Source organism: Lathamus discolor, chromosome 5 (genome assembly GCF_037157495.1).
Source record: "Lathamus discolor isolate bLatDis1 chromosome 5, bLatDis1.hap1, whole genome shotgun sequence".
In the NCBI taxonomy this organism is placed as follows: Eukaryota; Metazoa; Chordata; class Aves; order Psittaciformes; family Psittacidae; genus Lathamus; species Lathamus discolor.
Window position 1 is genome coordinate 108,916,712 of NC_088888.1, and position 20,100 is coordinate 108,936,811.

The 20,100-nt window shown below is 50.1% G+C and overlaps 1 protein-coding gene across 1 annotated transcript; it reads left to right on the top strand.

Moving 5' to 3' along the window:
* The first annotated feature begins 86 nt into the window (after positions 1–86).
* Positions 87–19,034, top strand: FAM167A (family with sequence similarity 167 member A). The gene is made up of 3 exons (XM_065681871.1): positions 87–329; positions 8,733–9,272; positions 18,371–19,034. Exons 2-3 carry the CDS (start codon positions 8,895–8,897, stop codon positions 18,632–18,634), a joined length of 642 nt encoding a protein of 213 aa, XP_065537943.1. The 5' UTR covers positions 87–329; positions 8,733–8,894; the 3' UTR covers positions 18,635–19,034.
* Positions 19,035–20,100: the final 1,066 nt, after the last annotated feature.

Consider the following 20,100-nt stretch of genomic DNA (forward strand, 5'->3'; position numbering starts at 1 on the left):
CTCTCCAGGGTTATTGCTTGGTGGGAGGTAGGTTGAGGGCTTGGTGGTATGAATGAAAGAGAGAGAGGAGCTCTGGACTGAAAAGCTCGAACTGGAATAGCTCGCCTGTCTCCAGGCAACAGGCCTGACGCAACCGCTGGGGGGGAAAAAAGAGTCCCTTAAATGAGAGAGGAGAGGCACACACAGGTTTCTGAAGCGAGGCAGGGAGGAGGATGAGGCAGTCTCCTGGAGGCACTGGTGGCACCGCTCTGCAAACACCAACTCGGAGACCCGCGGCGCAGGGAGGGAGCCAAGATGTCCGTGCCATCTTCCCTCTGACTCCGCACCCGGTAAGTTTGTTGCTCGCGTTAGCTTGGCTGTGCTGGGGCTGGAGGGGAGCACGGCCACCCTGGGGACACCGCGCTGCGCCCAGGACCGGAGCTGCCTGGGGGATTCCCGGTGCTAGAGGGGAGCCCTGGCTTTTTTAGCCCGGCGGGAAGGGGTAGCAGCACGGACAGGGTCCCTGGGGAGCAACGGGGTGGGGGTGATGGGACCCCATGCACCGTGAAGTTTAGCACTGGGCTCTGGTGTGCTGGCTGCGGCATGGATGGGCTGGGGGCTTGCGTGCTCCCCCCGCAATCACAACCTCCTGCCTTGCCAGATTCCCTGGAGATGGCCAGCATGGTGGCTCCCGTTGATTGGGACTGCTGGAAATCAGGGCAGAGTCCTCCTTTACGATGAGGCTTTTATATTCTGCTCCCAGCCGGGAGCAGTGTGGGGGTACCCATCACCTTCATGGGGATTTTCCTGCAGTGGATGGGGTGTAACAGAGAAGAGTCCGTCCGGGTTTCGGGACAATCACCTGTTGCACCCTCTGCCCCTTCGCCGAGAGCCCTGTCAGGGTTTACTGACTCGTGCAGCGCAGACATAATGGGATGGAGCGTGGTGGCCTCACAGGGCGTAGCTACCTCTGGATTCTGAAGCAGGCACTGTGTGCTGAGCAGAGCAGGTTTCCACCTGCTCGGCTCTGGCCCTTGCAGCTCACCTTAACACTGAGCTGGCTGGGGGGGGGAGGAATCAAACCACCCAGAACTTCTTCAGAGCCCTTTATAACAGCCTGGGGCTACTTGCTAAAACAATACCCTTCCAGCACAAGCATTCATGCAGCCCCAACCAGCACGCCCCAGTGCGATGCACACCGCTGCACCCACATCGTGCAGCCTGCAGCCTCCCCAGCCTCTGCACACGGACACCTTTCCCATATCAGAAACCCGCACAGGGCCAAGGAGATCCCTCCCTATTTCCCCGCGATGCTCCCTGTGTTATTTGGTATTGCTCTGCTGTCCAGAGTTTTTCTACAGCAGGGACCTCAGTAGAGGGGGTTAAAATGGTTGAAAACCAAGTGCCTTGTTTTCAGTGAGGAGATGTGTCCAGCTGATTCCTTTGGCTTTGTCTATTTCTTCACTGTTTATCCTATGCGCTCCCCACTTTCCACTGGGAGCAAGCCTGTCTTGACTGCTGTGGGTTTTCTCTGTGCCAGCCATCATTTCAGCATAGCGGGGCTGTCACTGTTATTTGCATCTCAGGTCTCCCCTGCTTTTGAGTGCCTATTGCAGTGGTACCTCTTCACGGGGGGATCTGTTCAACACAGAAATAAAGCAGAACGGGAGGGATCCGGCTTCTCCCAGGCTCCGGGCTTGCGGTAGCTCCGCAGCCATTAGGTGTTTGCAAAACATAGCAGGGACACTGCAGAAAGGAAAAGCAGAAATAAGCATCCTCGCAGTAACGCGGCCTTCCTGAGGCTTTCTGTCTGCAACCGGCTCGCTTAAATAGTGTTAAATAACAAAGTGCAGCTCAGTGCGAGGGGAAGGCAGGGCCGAGCACAGGGTGAGCGCTGCTCGGCAGCCGCCAAGGCGGGTAATCGGATGGGACAAGGAGCGTGTAAAGGGGATTAGGGGATCGCAGCAGGGCTGACCTCGCTCCCTGGATCACTTTAACTTCGAGCCCGGGGGTCTCCGATGGGAGCTGGCCCTGGCGCTAGTCTTTGCAGGGGGGAGCTCAGTGCCGGGCAGAATGAAGCCCAGCAAAGGCAGAAAGAGGTGGTGTTTCTTGTCTGGAAACACTCCCTTCTGCCTTCCATGCTGCATCCAGGGGAAAACAGCTCCCTGTGCTAGTCTCCTGGAAAGAGAGCGGATCTCAGCCTGGCCTGGCTCATTCCCAAGGACCTTCGCATTACCCTGGCTGCACAGGCAGAGATCCCTGCCTGCTCCGTCTGCTCTTCCCTTGTTGAAACGTGGCTGTGCTTGGGGTGGCAGCAAGGAAAATAAGGGAAGGAACTGGCTGTGCAAAGCCATGGGTCCTTTGGGGACATCTCTGAGGACAGGTTAGGTGTGCCACCTCCAATATTAGGTCCCCAAACCTGCTAGGATCCTGGGGCAGTGCATGAAGAAGCAACCTTTGCCCATAATCCAAAGCTCCTTTTACCTTAACAGGCTTTGTCAGATGACTAGGGTGGATGGGGTGTTTTCACTAAGAATGTGTAAACTTGTCCTTGCTGCTGCTGGTTAATCCCTAAGAATAATCATACCTGGTTTTGGCTGGTGGACTGAGAGCACTGACTGCATCCAGCTTCCCAGTCTGCAAATATTTCCCACTCATTTGGAAAACTGGTTTATAGGAATGCCGAATATCTGGCGGTGCCCATCTTCGTGCAGGATTTCAACACAACTGCTGGAAATATGCTGACCAAGTGGGAGTGGAGCTGGTCTGAAAATGGAGCTGCTAGGGTCCATCTGAAGCAGGCAGCAATCTGAGTCCTGCTCCCTCGCAATGAGCCTGCTTGATTTTGTGCAGGGGATGCAGGAGAGATCAGATGTAGGTATGCAGGAATGTACAGATGTATTTATCGAAACAGGTTGTTTCATCATCTGCTCATCATCTGCTAGTGATGCTGGAGGTTAGCCAGGGAGAAACACCTGAGGGCAGGGAGTGCAAACTGGTCCTCTCTTATCTCTGCTTCTGCTCGGCTCCTACTGTCAGGCTGGTGGGTTTGCTGCAGCCCTCCAATGCTCTCCCCTGCACTGCAGTGCTTAGGGGCCTTCCTGGAGGTCATTTGGGCAAAAAGACATGCCAGGGTGAACCCTTCCCCGCTCCAGGTCATATGTGAATGGAAAGCTGCGCTTCTTCCCTCTTTCCCCCATGTATCTGAATGCCATGTCCACATCCAAAGGGCTGAAGCAGCAGGAATGGGTGTTTCCCAGCTTCTCACCTTAGCATCTGAGCTGCCTAGGAGATCTTAAGGGGGTTTGTTCATGGTAGTAAATGCACAGGAATATCCAAGTGCGCTCAGGATCCCATTAATCTGGGTGCTGCACCCCTATCTCAGCCCACTGCATGGGGCACTTCTGTGACCAACTCTCCAAACCCCTGCAAGGGCATTACAGTCTGGATCAGCCCAGAGATATAGACTTGGTCTCCTCTCTGGGTTTTTGTCTGGTATTAGGCTGGAAGTCAGGTCTGTGTGCATGTGAAGGGACACAGCCAACGTAGGCAGCCCTGCAAGGAGGCCTGAAGGTAGGGTCATCAGACACCCATGCTTGTGGTGCTCAACTTGGTCCCTTCAGTGTCATTATATTGCCCCTAGAGGAAGGGACTAGCTTACATCTCACACGAATGTGGCCAGGAGGTCTCCATGGGCACTGTGTCAAATGGGCACTGAGGGCTCTGATATAACCTCTCCAGCCATACATGGACCCTCTTCCATCCTACCGCAGCCATTCTGAGCAGGCAGAGAGCATCTGATCCTGGCAGCGCATTTCAGGAGGGAGTCCTGGCTTTGGGATCAGGCAGATCTTTATGCTGCTGGAGTCTTCTCTTATTGGAGGGAGGCTGAAGGTCACTTTGGGATAGGTGAGAAAAGCATCTGGGAACCAGATCAGTTTTCTGTGGGAGCAGTTTCAGGTGCTACAGAAAGGGATTGTGTGGCCATGTGCTGGATAATGTAACCCAGGAAGATTGTCTCTCCTCTGAGTCAGTGGGCTGGCTGGGAGAGCTATTTGGTCTCTGTAGGTGCCTTGTGCACAGCAGCATTATGCAGCCATGCTGCCAGGGGGGCTGTGGCAAGGAATCCCAGGGTGAGGAAAAGCCCAGGCTCACCAGAGCCCACACAGCACAGCAGCTCTCTTCCAAGTCATTTTGGCATGGGAAAGGGGTGATTCATGTGCAGCCTCCCCAGAAGGGATCCACCAGCTCCAGGGAGCTGCACTGTTGACCTAGACAGGTCTCTCTTCTCGCACGCTGCTCGGAGCCTCAGTATCTCTGCTGCCTGGAGGATGCTCAGGAGCCTCCATCCAGCACCGTGCTGCAGCCAGTCCTCCCTTACTCCATCGCTATGGCAACCTCCTTGCACAGGCATCTCCTCCTCCCTGCCCCACTGGCGACCTGCTGCAGACCTTCAGCGGGTCAGCTCTCCCCACCCCATTCCTGTCTGTCTTCTTGTTGTGCTAAGAAGGAAAGCAAACACAGCTCTCTCTGCATGGCATATGCATTCCATGTACCACCCTCTCACCTCTTGGTCCATCCTGGTATTTCCTCATCCCACTGTTTCCAGCGCAGTGTCCTCCTCACCCACTGGGACCTGCAGAGCTTGATGATGATGTTAAGCAGGTGTAATTTACTCTGGGGTTTTCTATTCCAGGATGCAAACCCTTGGAGCAGATGCCTGCAAGTGGTCAGGGAAACTGCATCCCAAACTCCATGGATTATAGAGGGTGTCCCTGTACCAATTACAGCAAAAACATGGGCACTCAGATGAGATGGGAGACCTCAAGATACCAGAGGTGAACTCTGTACATCTCTGAAGATCCTCAGAGCTTTTCCCTTGAAGACCAATTGCATGAATTGCCTACTCAGTGAGAGGAAACTGAGGCGTAAAAGGGGCTGAAGTGCTTTTTGAAGGTCGTTAACAGGCTGAACCATTTACCCTGGTGAACAGGCTGCCCTGTTTACCCCATGCAGTAGGTTCATCCATGGGCACCTCTTCACCCTGCAAAAGGGCTTCGCTCAGCCTGGGCTTTGTCTCATACTGGGGCTTTCTTTCTTCTTGGAGACTAGATGAGCAGCGCAATATAGACTCATACAATCACTGCTTCTCTGCAATAAAAAATGGTGTTGCAGTAAGCTGAAGTCCATCAGGAATAACGAAGGGAGAAGAATAATTTGCTCCCCACACCTCTACCTTGGCTGATTGAATCATTCTGCCTTATCCCTTCTATTTCCATCCTGCAGGTTTCTCCTCCTTTATTTCTCCTTCTCCTAGACTTCTTGCTCCCCAGAGTGTGACCTTCCAGAGTACTGTGTGCCCTTATTTATAGCCTTGAATTTAGCAGGCTGTACCTGTGCTGCGCCGGCCCGGTACACAGCAATCAGTGCTGCTTCATGAATGCCTTATGTGCAAAGCTGACCAGGGCACAGAGAGCTGATGGGGAAGGTACAGATGTATAAAACTTCTCAGGCACATAAAACCCCCGCAGGGTAAAAGGCATAATTTTGTACAATCTCCCTTTTGACAGCAAGCAGCATCTGAATTAATTGTTTTCCATCATCAGTGATGATAACACAAAGCTTTTCTCACACCCCTGCACACCTCTGCTTGCCTCCTTACCCCATCATACATGGTTTGTCAGGCTCTCCTGACCCCCTGCTCTAAGGCATGGGCAGGGATATCAGAGGGGTGGGATGGAACAGGTCTGCGTCTGCTTCAGGATTGGAATTGCTGCAGTTGTGGTAGTAGGCTGTGCTGCTGGACCTGGTTTCTTAGAGGACAGGGAACACCATGAGCTTCACAAGGTGTGGCTGGCGTAGGAGAGAGCAGGATTTGCACTGCTGACCTGCAGCCACGTAAAAGCCAAGCCTCAGGGCATGCCAGCTCCATGAGTCTTGGCATAGTAGAACTTCACACACAATCCAGGTTGACAATCCTGTTATTTCTCCATCCTGGACATGTGCTTCTGCGAATCCCTTTGCATTACAGCTTGCAGGGTAGGTCGGTTAAGCTGACTTTGCCAATGGAAACCTAACCCAAGAAAGAAATTGAAGTTTTTCTTGTGATTGCAGTGACCTGATGTGTCCTGTGCCTTTGGCATTGCTAGGATTCATGTAAGGGCCTGAGCAGAGGGTCTTAGGGAGGTGGGAGCAGACCCTCACCTCATTTTGGTGTCAAACTGTTTCCCCTAATGAGGGATGTTCCTGAGCCTGGCAAGTGTGATAAAGAGGATAAATCAAGGGTTGATCACTTACATTCCCTTGCACAGGCCAGCCTAGGGAGAAACTGAGCCTGCGGCAGGGAGACTGCGGTCTGTTGGTTTGAGCCAGAGGCCAGGTTTGTTCCTGGGAATTAGGTAGCTCCCAGGCTGCAAACAGGTTTGTATTACAGCCTTGCATGCAGACCCTTTTCACACGCTTACCACTTTCACATCTCTTTTTCCACAGGAGGTCTTTGACCCAAGGTATTGATAGGAAATTAGAGCCGCTCCTTTCTGTTGTTTTTGAGTTTGGAAAGGCTGGGGAACAGACATGACTATTTGGGGCTGTCCCTACAGAGTGAGTGAGAAGTTTCCTGTTACACTGGGGAGGAGGTGAAGGATGGGTTGGAGTGATGCCACTGTTAGGAGGAAAATCAACTCCCTCCAGAGCTGCTGGGATGTTCTTCCAAAGCTGCTGGGGAAGGAGAGATGGCAGTGGCGTTGTGACAAAAGGGATGCTCCAAGCTGCTGTCCTGTTTTTATGGTCCATGCTATAAATGCTAATTGAGCTGTACCCAGGGCTCAAACAGCAGGAGTCTTTTCCACCCTGAGGATTGTATGCATGCTGAAGGCACAGAAGAGTTTGTGAGGGCTCTGGTTTGTAGCTGTGGCATTTGGAAAAGTCAGCTTTACAATAACGATACAATCTTTGCAAGGAGTTACCAAATCTTGCAGCTTAGAGCTGCAGCAGACCCTATTGGGCTGCTAGTTTTGGCCACCCCTAGCAATCTCCATCTCAATGGTCATGACAAAAGCTCAGAGGTGAGGTGTTTAAAGCCGTTAGGTGTTTTCCCTTTTTGATTTCGGTAGGCTGGAGCTGGAGACAAGCGAAATTCATCGACATGTCCTCAGCTCTGCAGAGCACGCGTGCAAGAGCTGGTGCAGGGCCTGACTCTCCACCAGGGCATCCCTCTGCTTTCCCCTCCAATACAATCTGTTTCCCAACAGAAAAAGGAAAACTGTTGCTGCTACAAGCATGAGAGCTGTTGGCTTCAACCTGATATAGTATCTGTGTTTGCTCCCGCTCACCGTAAAACTCCCATTAACATAAATAAGAGCAGGAACAAGACCGCAACATGACTAATTCTCCACCCCCAGACTGTCTGTGTGTATATTATCAACTCCTCGCTCGGCTCATGTGCCGGCTCACAACTGTGGGATAAATCTTGCTCTCTGTTGGTGTTTATTTTAAATTGAATCTTCTTACTGAAAAGGTTCGAGAGGCGTAATTATGGTCTGGATTTCAGAGTCACACGCGTCTTTGTGGGCACAAATAGCTGGGAGAAGAATGGCTGAGTAACTCATAGTGCTGTGGTTCAGTGCATCCTGCTAGAAAGCTGCATACGTCCTGGCTGGTCTTTCTGGGCATCTTACCAGGCATGCAAAGAAGTATTTGTTTTGTGTTTGACGTGTAGACTAGAGCTCCGGACCTATTCCTAGCTCAGCCATAGGTGAGCAAACAACCTTGAGAAAGTCTCTTATCTGAGCCTACCCTCAAATGAATGCAGAAACAGCCTGAGCTTAACTCTTGCAGAGTTGTTTGAGTCCTCTGTCACTGCAGGTCCCATGGTCTGGTAGAGTAGCTTTGCGCACAGCTTCCCTGAATCCACACGTGGTGGCAGGAGGAGGAGCACGGCGGAAGCTCCTGGCTCCTCTCTGCTGGTTGGTCCTCTGCCAGGGTGTTTTCAAGGTGACCACTGGGACCATTTCCATGGGCAGACTGGACGTGGTCAGTGATGGAAACCACAAGTTCAAGTGTCCCTTAGCACAGGAATCTGAATCCAGGCTGGTTACTCCCACACTTGGCTGGGAACATGATCCTGCCCTCATCCTGATCGACAGGAGGGAGCTGAATGCTATGGCTGCAATTTGGTGTCTTAGCAAACCTAAACCTAAACACAGATTTGTAAAACATGGGGGCTCCTTTAGGACTGGAAAGTCAAAGGTCTCCCTGGAGCCTTCTCTTCTCCAGGCTGAACAAGCCCAGCTCTCTCAGCCTGTCTCCATAAGAAAGGTTCTTCAGCCCTCGGAGCATCTTTGTGGCCTCCGCTGGGCTCAATCCAACTTCACCTGGCCCTGTTTGCCCAAATGGAAGGATGAAGGTTTGCCAGCCAGGAAATTAGCAAAGTAGTGTGCACAGGCACCTCAACACGCAGCAACAGCCATTGCTGTCTTCTGAGGATGTTTGGTTGTGTGCATGTGTCCTGCCCTCCCTGGCAACCCTTTCATGGCCCCCTAAGTTAGGATTGGAGATGTTGGTAACCAGAGCTTCCCTAAAAGCCAGAGCCTGTCTGTTCCTGCCCCAAAAGCAGTCAGATAGCTGAGGTGAGGTAACACTCCCCAGCAGCACCTTGGCACTGTGCCTCTCCCGAAGCCCTCACTCCCTCCTATCTCTTTCCTCATTCTCTTTTCCCTCTCAGGCTGGAAACCAACCCTCTCTTTTTCTTCTAGGTGTTCATCCAAGGCCAACGTGCTGCTTGAGCAGGAGCTACCACTGCTCTGGCTGTCCACTGAGGAGCTGTGTTTGACACTGTGATACCTGGTCAAACCGTGAGGGTTTCCCATCCCTGGTCCTTTGCAGTCCACCCCTATGCCTTTTGACTTCCAGAGAGGATGTCTCTACCCAAAATCCAAATAGAAGAGGTGCTGGACAGTATGGATGCTGGCTCCGGAGGTGCTGCCCCTCCTGATGACCACCTGAGGACCCTCAAGGCATTGACAGAGAAGCTAAGACTGGAAACCAGGCGCCCTTCCTATTTGGAGTGGAAGGCAAAGCTGGAGGAGCAGGCATGGAAGAGTCCTCAGCCAGCGGGAGAGGAGGAGGAGGAGACGGCTGAAGCCAAAAAGGCCATGGGAGAGACTGTCCCCTTGAGGAAGGTGCAGCTGCACCTCAATGGGAGCCCTGCGCAGGACAAGGTGACTCTTACCTCAGGGAGAATAGGTGGCTTTGAGAGCATCGATGAAGCTTTGACGTGGCTCAGGAAGGAACTGGTAAGTGGTTTCCTGCCCCTTTTATATCACCCACTTAATCAAGAGGGAAAATAAAGAATGAGGAAACAAGTGACTCCTTGTTCCTACCTGCCTTGTTCCTACCTACCTGTTCACCTGCCTGGGTGAAAAGGCAACAATCAATCACAGCATTTTCTGTGGCTGGCAGGAGCAGCCCAGAGAAGGGAAAAGATGAGTGCCAGAGCATCCATAACCTCAGAGGAGCTGAGATAGTCTCAGCATCCCTTGCTGAAATGGTTGCTTGTACTGGTTAGGACTTGTTTGCAGTTTGCCCCTTCCCCTGCTTCTCTAATTACATCTCAACACTCAGATGAACACGACAGGTATGAATACAGCATGGATACATGGGCAGTGCTGGTGTAGTAGCACTTCTCCTGTGGGTATCACACTAGGTGCTTCTTCAGGGTAGTAAGAAGGGAAACATGTCTAGATCCATCCCCTGGATCTGCTCTTGCACCTTGTGGCTGTTTAGGAATTCCCTCAGTGGGAGGCTGTATGCTGACCACTGTGTTTAACAATCATTAGTGAATCTGACCTCAGAGTGTTTGCCTAATTCCCCCTTTTTTCTTTAACTCACAACACTCTATAAGTTCTTGTGCTTCCCCCAGGTCATTTCTGCACGGTGAGACCAAGTGCTTCCTTTTGTTTCAAACTGTTGTGGCATCCCCTTGTGCTGACTGTGTAAAACCTAACAACTAATATTCCTTTTTCTGCTGTATGCATGATGCCAGAACCTTATCTCAGCTTTTACAGGTTCATTGTTTGTTGGCTCCTGCTTCATTAGAAGCTGGTCTACATTTCTGTCATCCTCCCATCCCAGCCTTGGGTCCAGTCTTACACATATGTTTATTTCTCGTGGTTATGAATCGATAATTTCACAGAGAGGAAGAGAAGACAAAAATGTTACACTTATGCTAGGGAAACACACAGAGCCAGTGTACAGGTGCTGTAATTCATCTTCTAGATGTTGTGTTGCTATCTGTCATGGTCTTTGGCACAAATCTGTCCTGGACCTACTAGTGCTGCCTGAAGCAGCTTCAAACCCAGCTCAGGAGTTAGCGCAGTGTAGGGATCATTCCCAGAAGGAAGTGTGGATACAGCACATCTTTGCTGAAGGCCACAGGAGGTCAATAGAATGGACATGACAGGATCAGGGCAGCTGCTTTCAAGGCTGGAGAACAGGCCCCAGTGCTCTTTAAGTGTATGAGCAAGCAGACACCAAGACCCCACTTCCAAGTGATCCTTCCCTTCTCCTCACTGGAATGAAAAGTCTTTATTGTTTGGCCCACATAACTGGACAAAACTCTGGTGTTTGTTTCTCGTGGCTAATTGGAAGCTTGCCTGTGACTCCTACCAGCATTTGCAACTGTATTGACAGTGGCATCATTTGCAGCAGCATCCCCAGGGGCTGGGACATCACTTGCGTTTCAGATGCACTTGTGAAAATGTTCCTGTGCACGTTTTGCTTGTGATAAGCACTGAAAGTCTTTGAGGAAAGCTTCTTGTGCACGACAATGAGTAATAGTTTTGCAGCTTTTGTTTCAGATAATATTTATTTTCACCTTTCTGGTGCTCCTAATGTATTCACCCAGCTAGATCGATCTCTGGAGAAGTTATTTACAGAGGTGGTTCAGGATGTCACAGTTGTGGAGTTTGAGCTGTTTCTCAGGACCACGGCTTTCAGAAGGCGGCTTCAGTGCTTTCAGGAATCCAGGACTGTTCGGAAGAGTTTTGAGCTGATCTCCTAAAAATCACTCAGCACTCTGGAGAATCTCATCTCCAGACCTGAGACCTGAATCTGGGCCCATGCTTGCATCTCTGATGCAATCTTAAATTCACAGCACGCTTGATATAGACCCCAAATCTCAAGATGCCCGGACAGTAAGAAGCAGATTTTCCTTCTCAGAGCCCCAGATTTGAAGAGATTTGTTCTTTCAGCTTCTGCCTATGATTGAAGTATAAATTGTCTCAGAGTCTGATTCTACCCTTTTGACTGGGGTGTGGTATATAAACCACTGTCTGACAAAAACTGAAACTTTAAATTAAAGAAGAAAAAGGGCAAAGCAAACCCTAATTATTCCTCACTTTCTGTTTTCTTGCCTCATAATTATACCAGTCTTTTCTGGATCTGGACGTGACTTATGTAATTTAGAACAATTTCCCCAAAAAAGGGAGCATGTATTTGACTGACCACACAGCTAAATAGCTATGTTGGAGGCACTATTGTTGGGTAAGAGCTGCCAGCGAACAGCAAGAACACAGTGAGGCCAGCGCATCACAGGATGCTGGAACAAAAGGATGCATTTCACATTACATTTCAAGGGTGAAACCCGGTTTCTTTGCAAATAAGTGAACAAGCTTCCACACATTCCAACACCACCAGGGTTTTTCCTCGTTTATCCACATATTGTGATAGTAAAGCTGTCAGGAAGGCTTCATAGAAGGATATGGTTATGCCTAAGTGTATAGCGTATTTATTTGAGGCAGGAGTAAAGGCCAGAAAGGGCACCATCCCTCAGACAGCACCCTGCTTGGGGCAGCCAGGCAGGACACCCGCTCTCCACAGCTTGGGTAAGGTCACCCTAAGTGAGAGATCCATCCTTCTGGTCTGATTTAACATAGGAGACCACAGACCTGGGTCTGCAACCCGAGCAACACGAGCAAGCGTTGAGTATCCTGGGCAGCTTTCTGAAGGTTAACCTAAATGATCCAGTAGTCATAACTGAGCTGAAATCTGCCTCTGCCATGCTGTCCTCTGCTGCAGGGTGAATTCTCCCCCACTCTACACAGTCCTTCATGAGAAGTCAATTTGGGATATGCAGGATTCACCTCTCCATTGAAATGGCAAAAGCTGGTGAATGTAGATATTTCTATCCAGGAAAGAAGTACACTGAATGAAAAGCAATGATACGGGATGTGCAGCTCCACCACTCACGCTGTGCAACCCTCATCACAGCTACCAGCGTGTTTAGGCGGGGTTATTTCAATAGCATGGCCCCAGCATGGTTTTTGGCTTGTACCAGATAGCACCCTGCCAAGCAGTTAGAGCTTCAGGAGTCTGCACATGCTGGGGACTGTTCCCAACAGGCAATTTGTACGGGACCACCCAATTTTGGAATTAACTCTATCCCAGCCAAAACCAGTAGAGGTGGCAAAGTGACTTCAGTAGTATGTGTATGCCCATGCATGCCCCTGGCCAGGGTGGTATAGAACAGGCTGCGGCATGGGTTAGTTGTGCCATGAATTAATAGTCCAGGAGTTCCTAGCTTCAAAATTAAAGTTACCTGTTAAATCTGAATCATTACTGCCACTCCACACAAAACACATCATCTACTTTAAGTCATGCTTTGCCTAGAAAGGTTGGACCAGATGGCCCCTGAGGTCCCTTCCAACCTGGTGCTCTACAGTTCTATGATTCCATGCTGCAAAGAATTTGCCTCCGTGTCTCCAGGGTCTGCTTGGGTTCAGCTTTTGGCAGGTTGAGGCTCCTCACGTTCAGAAGTGAAGGACAAACCCAAGGTCTTACTGTGCATCTGCTGTTCTTGGTCTTTCACCCCACACGACCTGTCCCAGGACCTGATTCTGCACATCGAGTCCTGGTCCTGCTTTATAGGACTGACATATGCCCACTGAGCTCCAGCTATCTGCGTCAGATGGGACCTGCTGGGAATCTGGCCCTGAGAAGCTGATTTATTCAGCCATGCAAATTCCTGCTCTTGTTTTTGCACTGAGAGGCTCTGTGTAGGTGTAGGAGCAAATTGCAGCACTCAGCATGTGCTGAACCGCCTCAGGGCTGCAGCACTTCCCTCCCCAGCTCCTCCTGCCTCTTCTTTGCCTTCGTGTTTGCCTTTCCACTGTCAAATGTGGCTGCTCTTCATCAATGCTGGAGGTAGAGCCATCGCCAGCCAGGGTATGGTGACAGACCCAAGGCTCAGAGTGGTTGGACTGTACTTTCCTCTTTGTTCTTGAAATTTGACAGGTTTTATGAGTTCTAAAATTAAGCCCTCAAAATCTTCTTCCTCTTAAATGTGGTTAAAGAACGGGCTGTGAACTGGGACATCTTGGAACAGTTCCGACTTTGTCTCGGTAGGAAAATACTTTTTCCATCTCAAATTCACCAGTGTTTGGCATTGTAATCTGAGGTGTGTGAGCCAAAATGCAGGCAAGACTCTTGAAAAGGGACACAAACGCCTGATGCATTCTCCTGGGAAAAACATAGAACACCCGTGCCCTGTTCATCAGACACTTAATACTAAGTATTAACCTCTATTATCTCCTTTTGGGGTACTGATATTGGCTGAATAAGTACTTAAATGAACTTAAACAATGATGCAGCACCAAAATAATGCTGACATGAGCCTCACAGCAGATTGCTCTGTGGTTGTTGGGAGGTGAAGAGTAGGAGAAGGAGTCTAGGGAATGGATATGGTGGTGGAGACTGTCCTGCATTGGGAGTCCTCTGTTACATAGCAGATTCATGAAGGATTTGTCTGTATTTGTAATTAAAACAATGAAAGGACCAGAGCGAGGTCATCTCTACTGTGAAGTTCATAGAACACTGAATAGTTTGGGTCAGAATCGACCTTAAAGCTCATCCAGTTCCAACCCCCTGCCACGGGTAGGGACACCTTCCACTAGACCAGGTTGTTCCAAGCCCCGTCCAACCTGGCCTTGAACACTGCCACGGATGGGGCTGCCACAGCTTCTCTGGGCAACCTGTGCGAGGGCCTCAGTAGCCCCGCAGCAGAGAAGGAGATGAGATACCTCATCTGGGGCTGTGGGTTGCAGCACAAGGGCATGAGTATATAAAAATAGCCATAGCAAGGTAGCATCTGAGCACCTTTGAAGATGAAGCCTCAGATCAAAACACACACTTAACTGACTTCTCTGTAGTGTTTGGTAAGGGCCTAATAACTGGTCAGTGCTTCCCATGCTTGAATCCAAGTGGCTGCATGCAGTTTGGAAAACATCAGTTTAGATTTAAGTTTCTTTTGAACTTTTGGAAATCAAAAGGACTAGCTCCATGGGAGCAGCCACTTCCCTACAGACTTGAGCTTCATGGACCACAGACTAAGACTTTGTCCACGGGACAATTCTCTTTTGGGAAGAGGTCCCACATCTCTGTGTCATGGGGTACTTGCTCTCTGCTGATACATCCCCCATAGGTGGACCACTGGCAATGGGTCTTCCTGTCTGACCACATAGATAAGTCGAACTTGAAGACAAGTCTGGACTAGGCTACTGAGACTGAACAGACAAGGATGCATCCCTGTCTGTTCTCTCCCTTCCCCATATTAAACACCCCTGGATGACTCAGAGGCTCATTCCAAACAGAAAATCTTTTGTGGGTTCATAACACCCTGTGGTCCAGCTTCGTAATTCAATCTAGCAGTTGCAGTAGCTCCTCTGCCAGGAAAGACCTGAAACTGGCAGCCTGTCCATCCCAACAGCATGCTCCAATCACACAGATGAAAGGCAGCTCTTTGCCTGGGTTAAAAACTGGTTGGAGTGAGCAAGACATACCTAAGGTTCTTCCTTCATTTGGCATGTGAGACTTGAAGGAAGCAAAATGCATAGCTCCTGCTGGGTGCTCCCTATGGGTTTCCCCAGGACATGACACAAAGTGTGTGGGATCATGCTGTCATCCCACACAGATTAACTGGTTCATTGAGTTACTTTGTGGTGACTGGCCCTGTAGATGAACTGTGTAAACTGAAAACCCCATGGCTTCCCGTGATGCGGGCCCTGTAATCTCATTATTTCTTTATGGATCTCTGCTGACCGGACAGTGCTCCTTTTAAAAAGTGATCATTCATAACTGCTAGCGATGGCTGGCTCCTCAGCATGGGACAGATTGGCTGTTTCTGGTACTCCTGTGGAGCCTCTGGGAAAGAGAAGAAGAATGAGGATTTCTGGATTCTGACCCAAATTATGCTAATATTCTGGGTGGTTTTGAACAAAGCAAGGTTTAATGGGACAAGTCCATGGAGGGGGGACAGGGTTTTGCATCTCAAGCCAGGCCTCAGTGATGAGTGGAAAGAGCGAGAGACAGAGCACACCTGACTGGTCAACCTTGCTTCCCATTCAGCCAGAAGCACAGACAGAGACAGCTGTATCCAAGACAGTGTCACAGCCTGGGTGATCAGTGTAGATGGGTGGTGGGTTTGCTCTATGCCATGTTGCGCCCACCCTACAGGTAGGCCAGCAGGCCGTGTGGCTGGCTCAGTAGATATCAGGGTGAGCAAGTCTGATGGAGAGAAGGAAGGGTGAGTGGAGATAGAGCACCAAAAGGACATGTCCTGGAGGGATTTCAACTTCCAGCTTGCATGAAATCAAGACAGCTTCCTCAAAAGACAGGGGAAGCAAGAACAGGTCAAAAAATGTAAAGCTGGCTCACATGGGAAAAGCAGCAACCACCAACTCACATCACTCTCCACAATGGCCTCGTAATTAATTTTTAAACCCTTTGTGGCAGTGGTGACTTTTTTAATCCCACATTCTTGAAAGCATTTGTTGACATTTCTCATGCATCTTGATAAACTGACAAGAAAGAATGACCACGGGTCAGTTCAATAATGCCCACGATCGCCTTCCTGATAAAATGCCAAGGCGCAGCAGTGGTTGTGAAACAGGGAAAAATATCAACAAAATAAGGAGTTTTTTTTCACTGCAACTGAGATGGGAGAAGAAAAACCTGCCCAGTGCCGTTACTGTGCTGGGGGCACAGGCTAAGAAGTCCACAAGGAAATTGTGTTTTTTTGAAGGAGGCAAATGGCCACAACTCTGCCAATTCCCTGAGAGAGAAAAACAGATTCACTCAGGGGCTGGTAAAAAGGTGACCATGGCCTCTCCAGGCAACTAGGCTGGAATCCAGTTGCTGTCTGAGAGCACTAGGCAAGGTCCTCCAGGATGTTTCCATGGTCCAGGATTGAGAAAAGCTGTGCTTGGCTTGGCTTGATTTTCACTATACACACATCAGCTCTCAGCGTAGGCTCTGAGCACAGCATTGCAAAAGGCTTCCTGACAGCTGTGGAAAACAGCTGGAGCAGAGCCAGGCTTCCCCCCAGGCTCTTCAACATCCTAAGGTAGCTGCTTCACCTCGCTGTGAGACTGGAAATGTTGCAGGGGGTGATCCAAATGTCTTTGGAGGCATTGCCTGGGCACTGCCTGGAGGAGGAGGGATTATGCCACAAGCTAGAGCAATCCTGAGACCGCTGTGGTTCACATCCTTGTTGTAGCAGCCCATGCACCAGGCATCAGAAAAGCCTCATGCAGAAATACCAGAGCCACCTGTGGAGCCTCTCAAGGGGAATTTTCCCTCCTCCCTTCCCTTCTGCAGCTTTATGTATGAGTCACCAGATCAGGAATAAATTTACCCCCAACCCCTAAAGCTACATCTGTACTTGTAAGCTAAACAGTTCGGTTTTGTGCCTGGAGGCAGCTGGTATGGTCTGACTGAATCCACACTGTTAAAAACCAGACAAGGGGGCTGTAACCCAAATGCATGCTGAGGACGAATCCCTCTGTGTTAACTCCTGAAGAGTGCCTCTGGGGAATAGCTTGAGATTGTGAGAGCTGGCCTCAGCTCAGAGGATGCCAGGACCTTTTGTTGCAATGTACTATTTAATATATTAAATAACATTCAATGTAGAATTAAATAATATAGAATATATTAAAGAATATTAAATATATTAAATTAATATTAATATATGAATATAGATGTAGTCTTCGTCTGTTCCTGAGCTTCTCGTTCAAACCACAGGGAGCTGAGAAATCAGTGATGCAAGTCAAAGGAGTGACGTAAATGATGGATTTGGGTTCAGGGCAGCTCCACTGTGCAGCTTGAGGTGAGCTCAGGGCACCATCTCATGCACTGAGAAGTCAGCGAGGGCAGGACTCACCCAGGAAGCCACTGGGAGGAAAAAGAAAACAAACCCACAAATAAAAATCAGGATCCTTGGTTTCAAGAGGCTTCTTCCAATGCCAGTTCATGTCCTGAGGCAGAGGCAACACCAGCGAAAGAGGTAGGATATCACATTAGGGGAGATGTAGGACTGTGTTCCAAGCTTTTCCCCTCCTTGTTTCCAGCAGTTACAGAGATTTAAGCCACAAGGTTTGCTCAGAGCTGTTCGGATTCTCTCCCACCACCTTCTTTTCTTTGCAGCTTATGTGGCTTATGCTTTTCTGTGAGGAGGGATGTGGGGTGAGAAGTGGGGATTGTGCTTTCGGCATCTGCTGTTCTAGCTCTGCCTGCTTCTGTTCCCCACACAAAGGCTGATTCTTGCACCAAGCATTCAGCTCGTTCCATCACCACTCCCAGTATCCTGTGGCCATGAATTTTCAGCTTTATTATAAGCTGAAATTAAAAAAAACAACCGAACCCCAAGCTCTTTTCTTTCATCACTTCTGAATCTTCCACCTTCCAAAGGCAGGTGCCAAGGGAGGAAAAAACCCTCCAAAACACTTAGCTCATTAGCCTGCAGGATAGTTGTTCTCACTCCTGTGCGGAACTGTGGATGTCCCATCCCAAGAGCTCCTTCAGATATAAGCCATGGGGGATGTGGAGGCCTATGTTCCCAGCTGTCATGAACCAGCCCTGATTTATGCAGGCTGGAAACACAGGCTGAGTATTTGGGGATGAGTTCTCTGGGGTTCTCTTAATTGGCCCTTTCCACCTCTAATTGCTCCTTCTCTCTGTGGCTGCTCCCGTATGAGCAAAATTAATTTAAGCTTTGCTTAAGGTTGAGATGGAAGCTCTGAAGCCTGCTCTGACAGACACCCAAGCCAACAGCCTTGGCATGGCTGGCTTTAACTCCTGAAAAACCTGAGCAGGCACAGACTTCCTGAAAGCTGAATATTCACCATTCTGAGCTGGTATATGACTGAGATGCACTGATGGCTTGGAAAATCCTTATCTCCCTCCCAGTTCTTTCCAATGGTGTGGCCTCTCAAAGAGTTTCATTTCCAGTGATGTAGTGCAGCCGCTGTCTGGGAGCTGATGTCATGGTATCACGATGACCAGATTTGACGTTTCCTTGCCAATACCCTCTTCCCTCCCCACCTCCCGTCTTGTGTTCCAGGCAGAAATGCGCCTGCAGGACCAGCAGCTGGCGAGGCAGCTCATGCGGCTCCGCAGCGACATCAACAAGCTGAAGATCGAGCAGACCTGCCACCTCCACCAGCGCATGCTCAACGACGCCACGTACGAGCTGGAGGAGAGGGACGAGCTCGCTGACCTCTTCTGTGACTTCCCCCTTGTGAGCTCCTTCAGCCTCTCCACGCCGCTCAAGCTCATCGGGGTCACCAAGATGAACATCAACTCCCGGCGGTTCTCACTGTGCTGAAGAAAGGCAGAAGAGGGAAGGACGGGGGAGAAAGAGAGGACTGGGCAGGGTCAGGGCTCTCTCTGCCTGGTGGCTGGGTGAAAAGAGGCCAAAGAGGAACAGAGGGAGCAGGAGAAAACAGGGTACCCACAGCTGGTTCTTGGTGGCAGGGTAGAGCAGTGGAGCCGCACACTGGGATGGCCCAGAGATGCTCATTGAGAAGACAAATCCTGCATGAGGGAAGTGTGGGGAGCATCTGAACCCAAGATGTGCACTTAGCCTGCTCCTTTGCAAAGCCCGTTCTCCTTCTCTTCCCCACACAGTTACTAAGATGACGCAGCTCCAGTGTGGTTGGTTGTAGCCAAAAATCAAAGGAGGGAGTCAAAGATCAGCCACAAAGTAAAGCAAAATCCCCTTTACCTTCCCCCAGGCTGGAGCTGCTTCTTCAGAAAATAAATCCTCCATGGATGTCACCTTAGGCAACGATCCTCAGCCTCTGCCAGCCCAAGCACAGGGTCCATGGGGCTATTTCAGGTGGAAGCTGATTGCCAGTAGAAAGGAGCCCTCCCAGCAGGGAAGGGATGGTGGGTACAATGGTATGCAGCCCCAAGAAATGGTGAGAAGATGTGTTTGCTGACTTGCTCCATTGAGTCCAGTGTACTCTAGCTTCATTTTGCCTGTGGTATAGATTATGGACAGATCATGGACACATTTGTATAGAGACTCCAGCCAGCCAGAAGTAGCTTGTGTGCCCTAGAAGTTATAACCAGAGCAATATATGATTATGATCTTGTCAGCAGTGGCCACAAGACACCGCGTGGTTACCCCTGCAGTAAGGCAAAGGAGGTAGCTTACGCCCAAGACATCTCATATGAGAGAAATCACCCCAGGCTGACGTTACAACAGCAGCACCAGCAAATCCTGGATCCTCTGTAGCAGCACACATCCATCAGAAGAGGAGAGGAGAAAAGGGACTTTTCTGTGATGAATGTAAAGTGTGACTATAAAATTAAAGGGAGAAATACTGCTGTGATGAGCTTTGGACCTGCAGCAAACCCACGGGATTCCCTCCCTGCTTGACAGGATGTCAGATGGATGAGATAGATTTTTGCCTTTTGTGCACATAGCTGCACACTTGCCTCTGCATGGCACAGAGGGCAGAGACACCCGTGGTGCAGCCCAGCAAGGGCAGGGACTCAAGAGGTCTTGAGGCACCTGGCACCCAAAGCTGTCTGTCTAGACCAAGCCTGGATGCCTCTAGGCTCTTCCTCCTGTGCCAGCACTACTCCTGACCATGTCAGAGTGGTACAATCTCTCAACCCATCGCCCCAGCCCAGCTCTGCTCCCCTCCACGTGCCCAAGCAGAGTGCTCTGCGGCTGGGTGAACGTGACTGTATCCACGCAGCACCAGCCCAAGCCCTGGGGATGAGCAGGAGACGCAAGTCAGCACTGAGCTGAAAGCTGTGCGACTGTGTTGACGTGCCTGT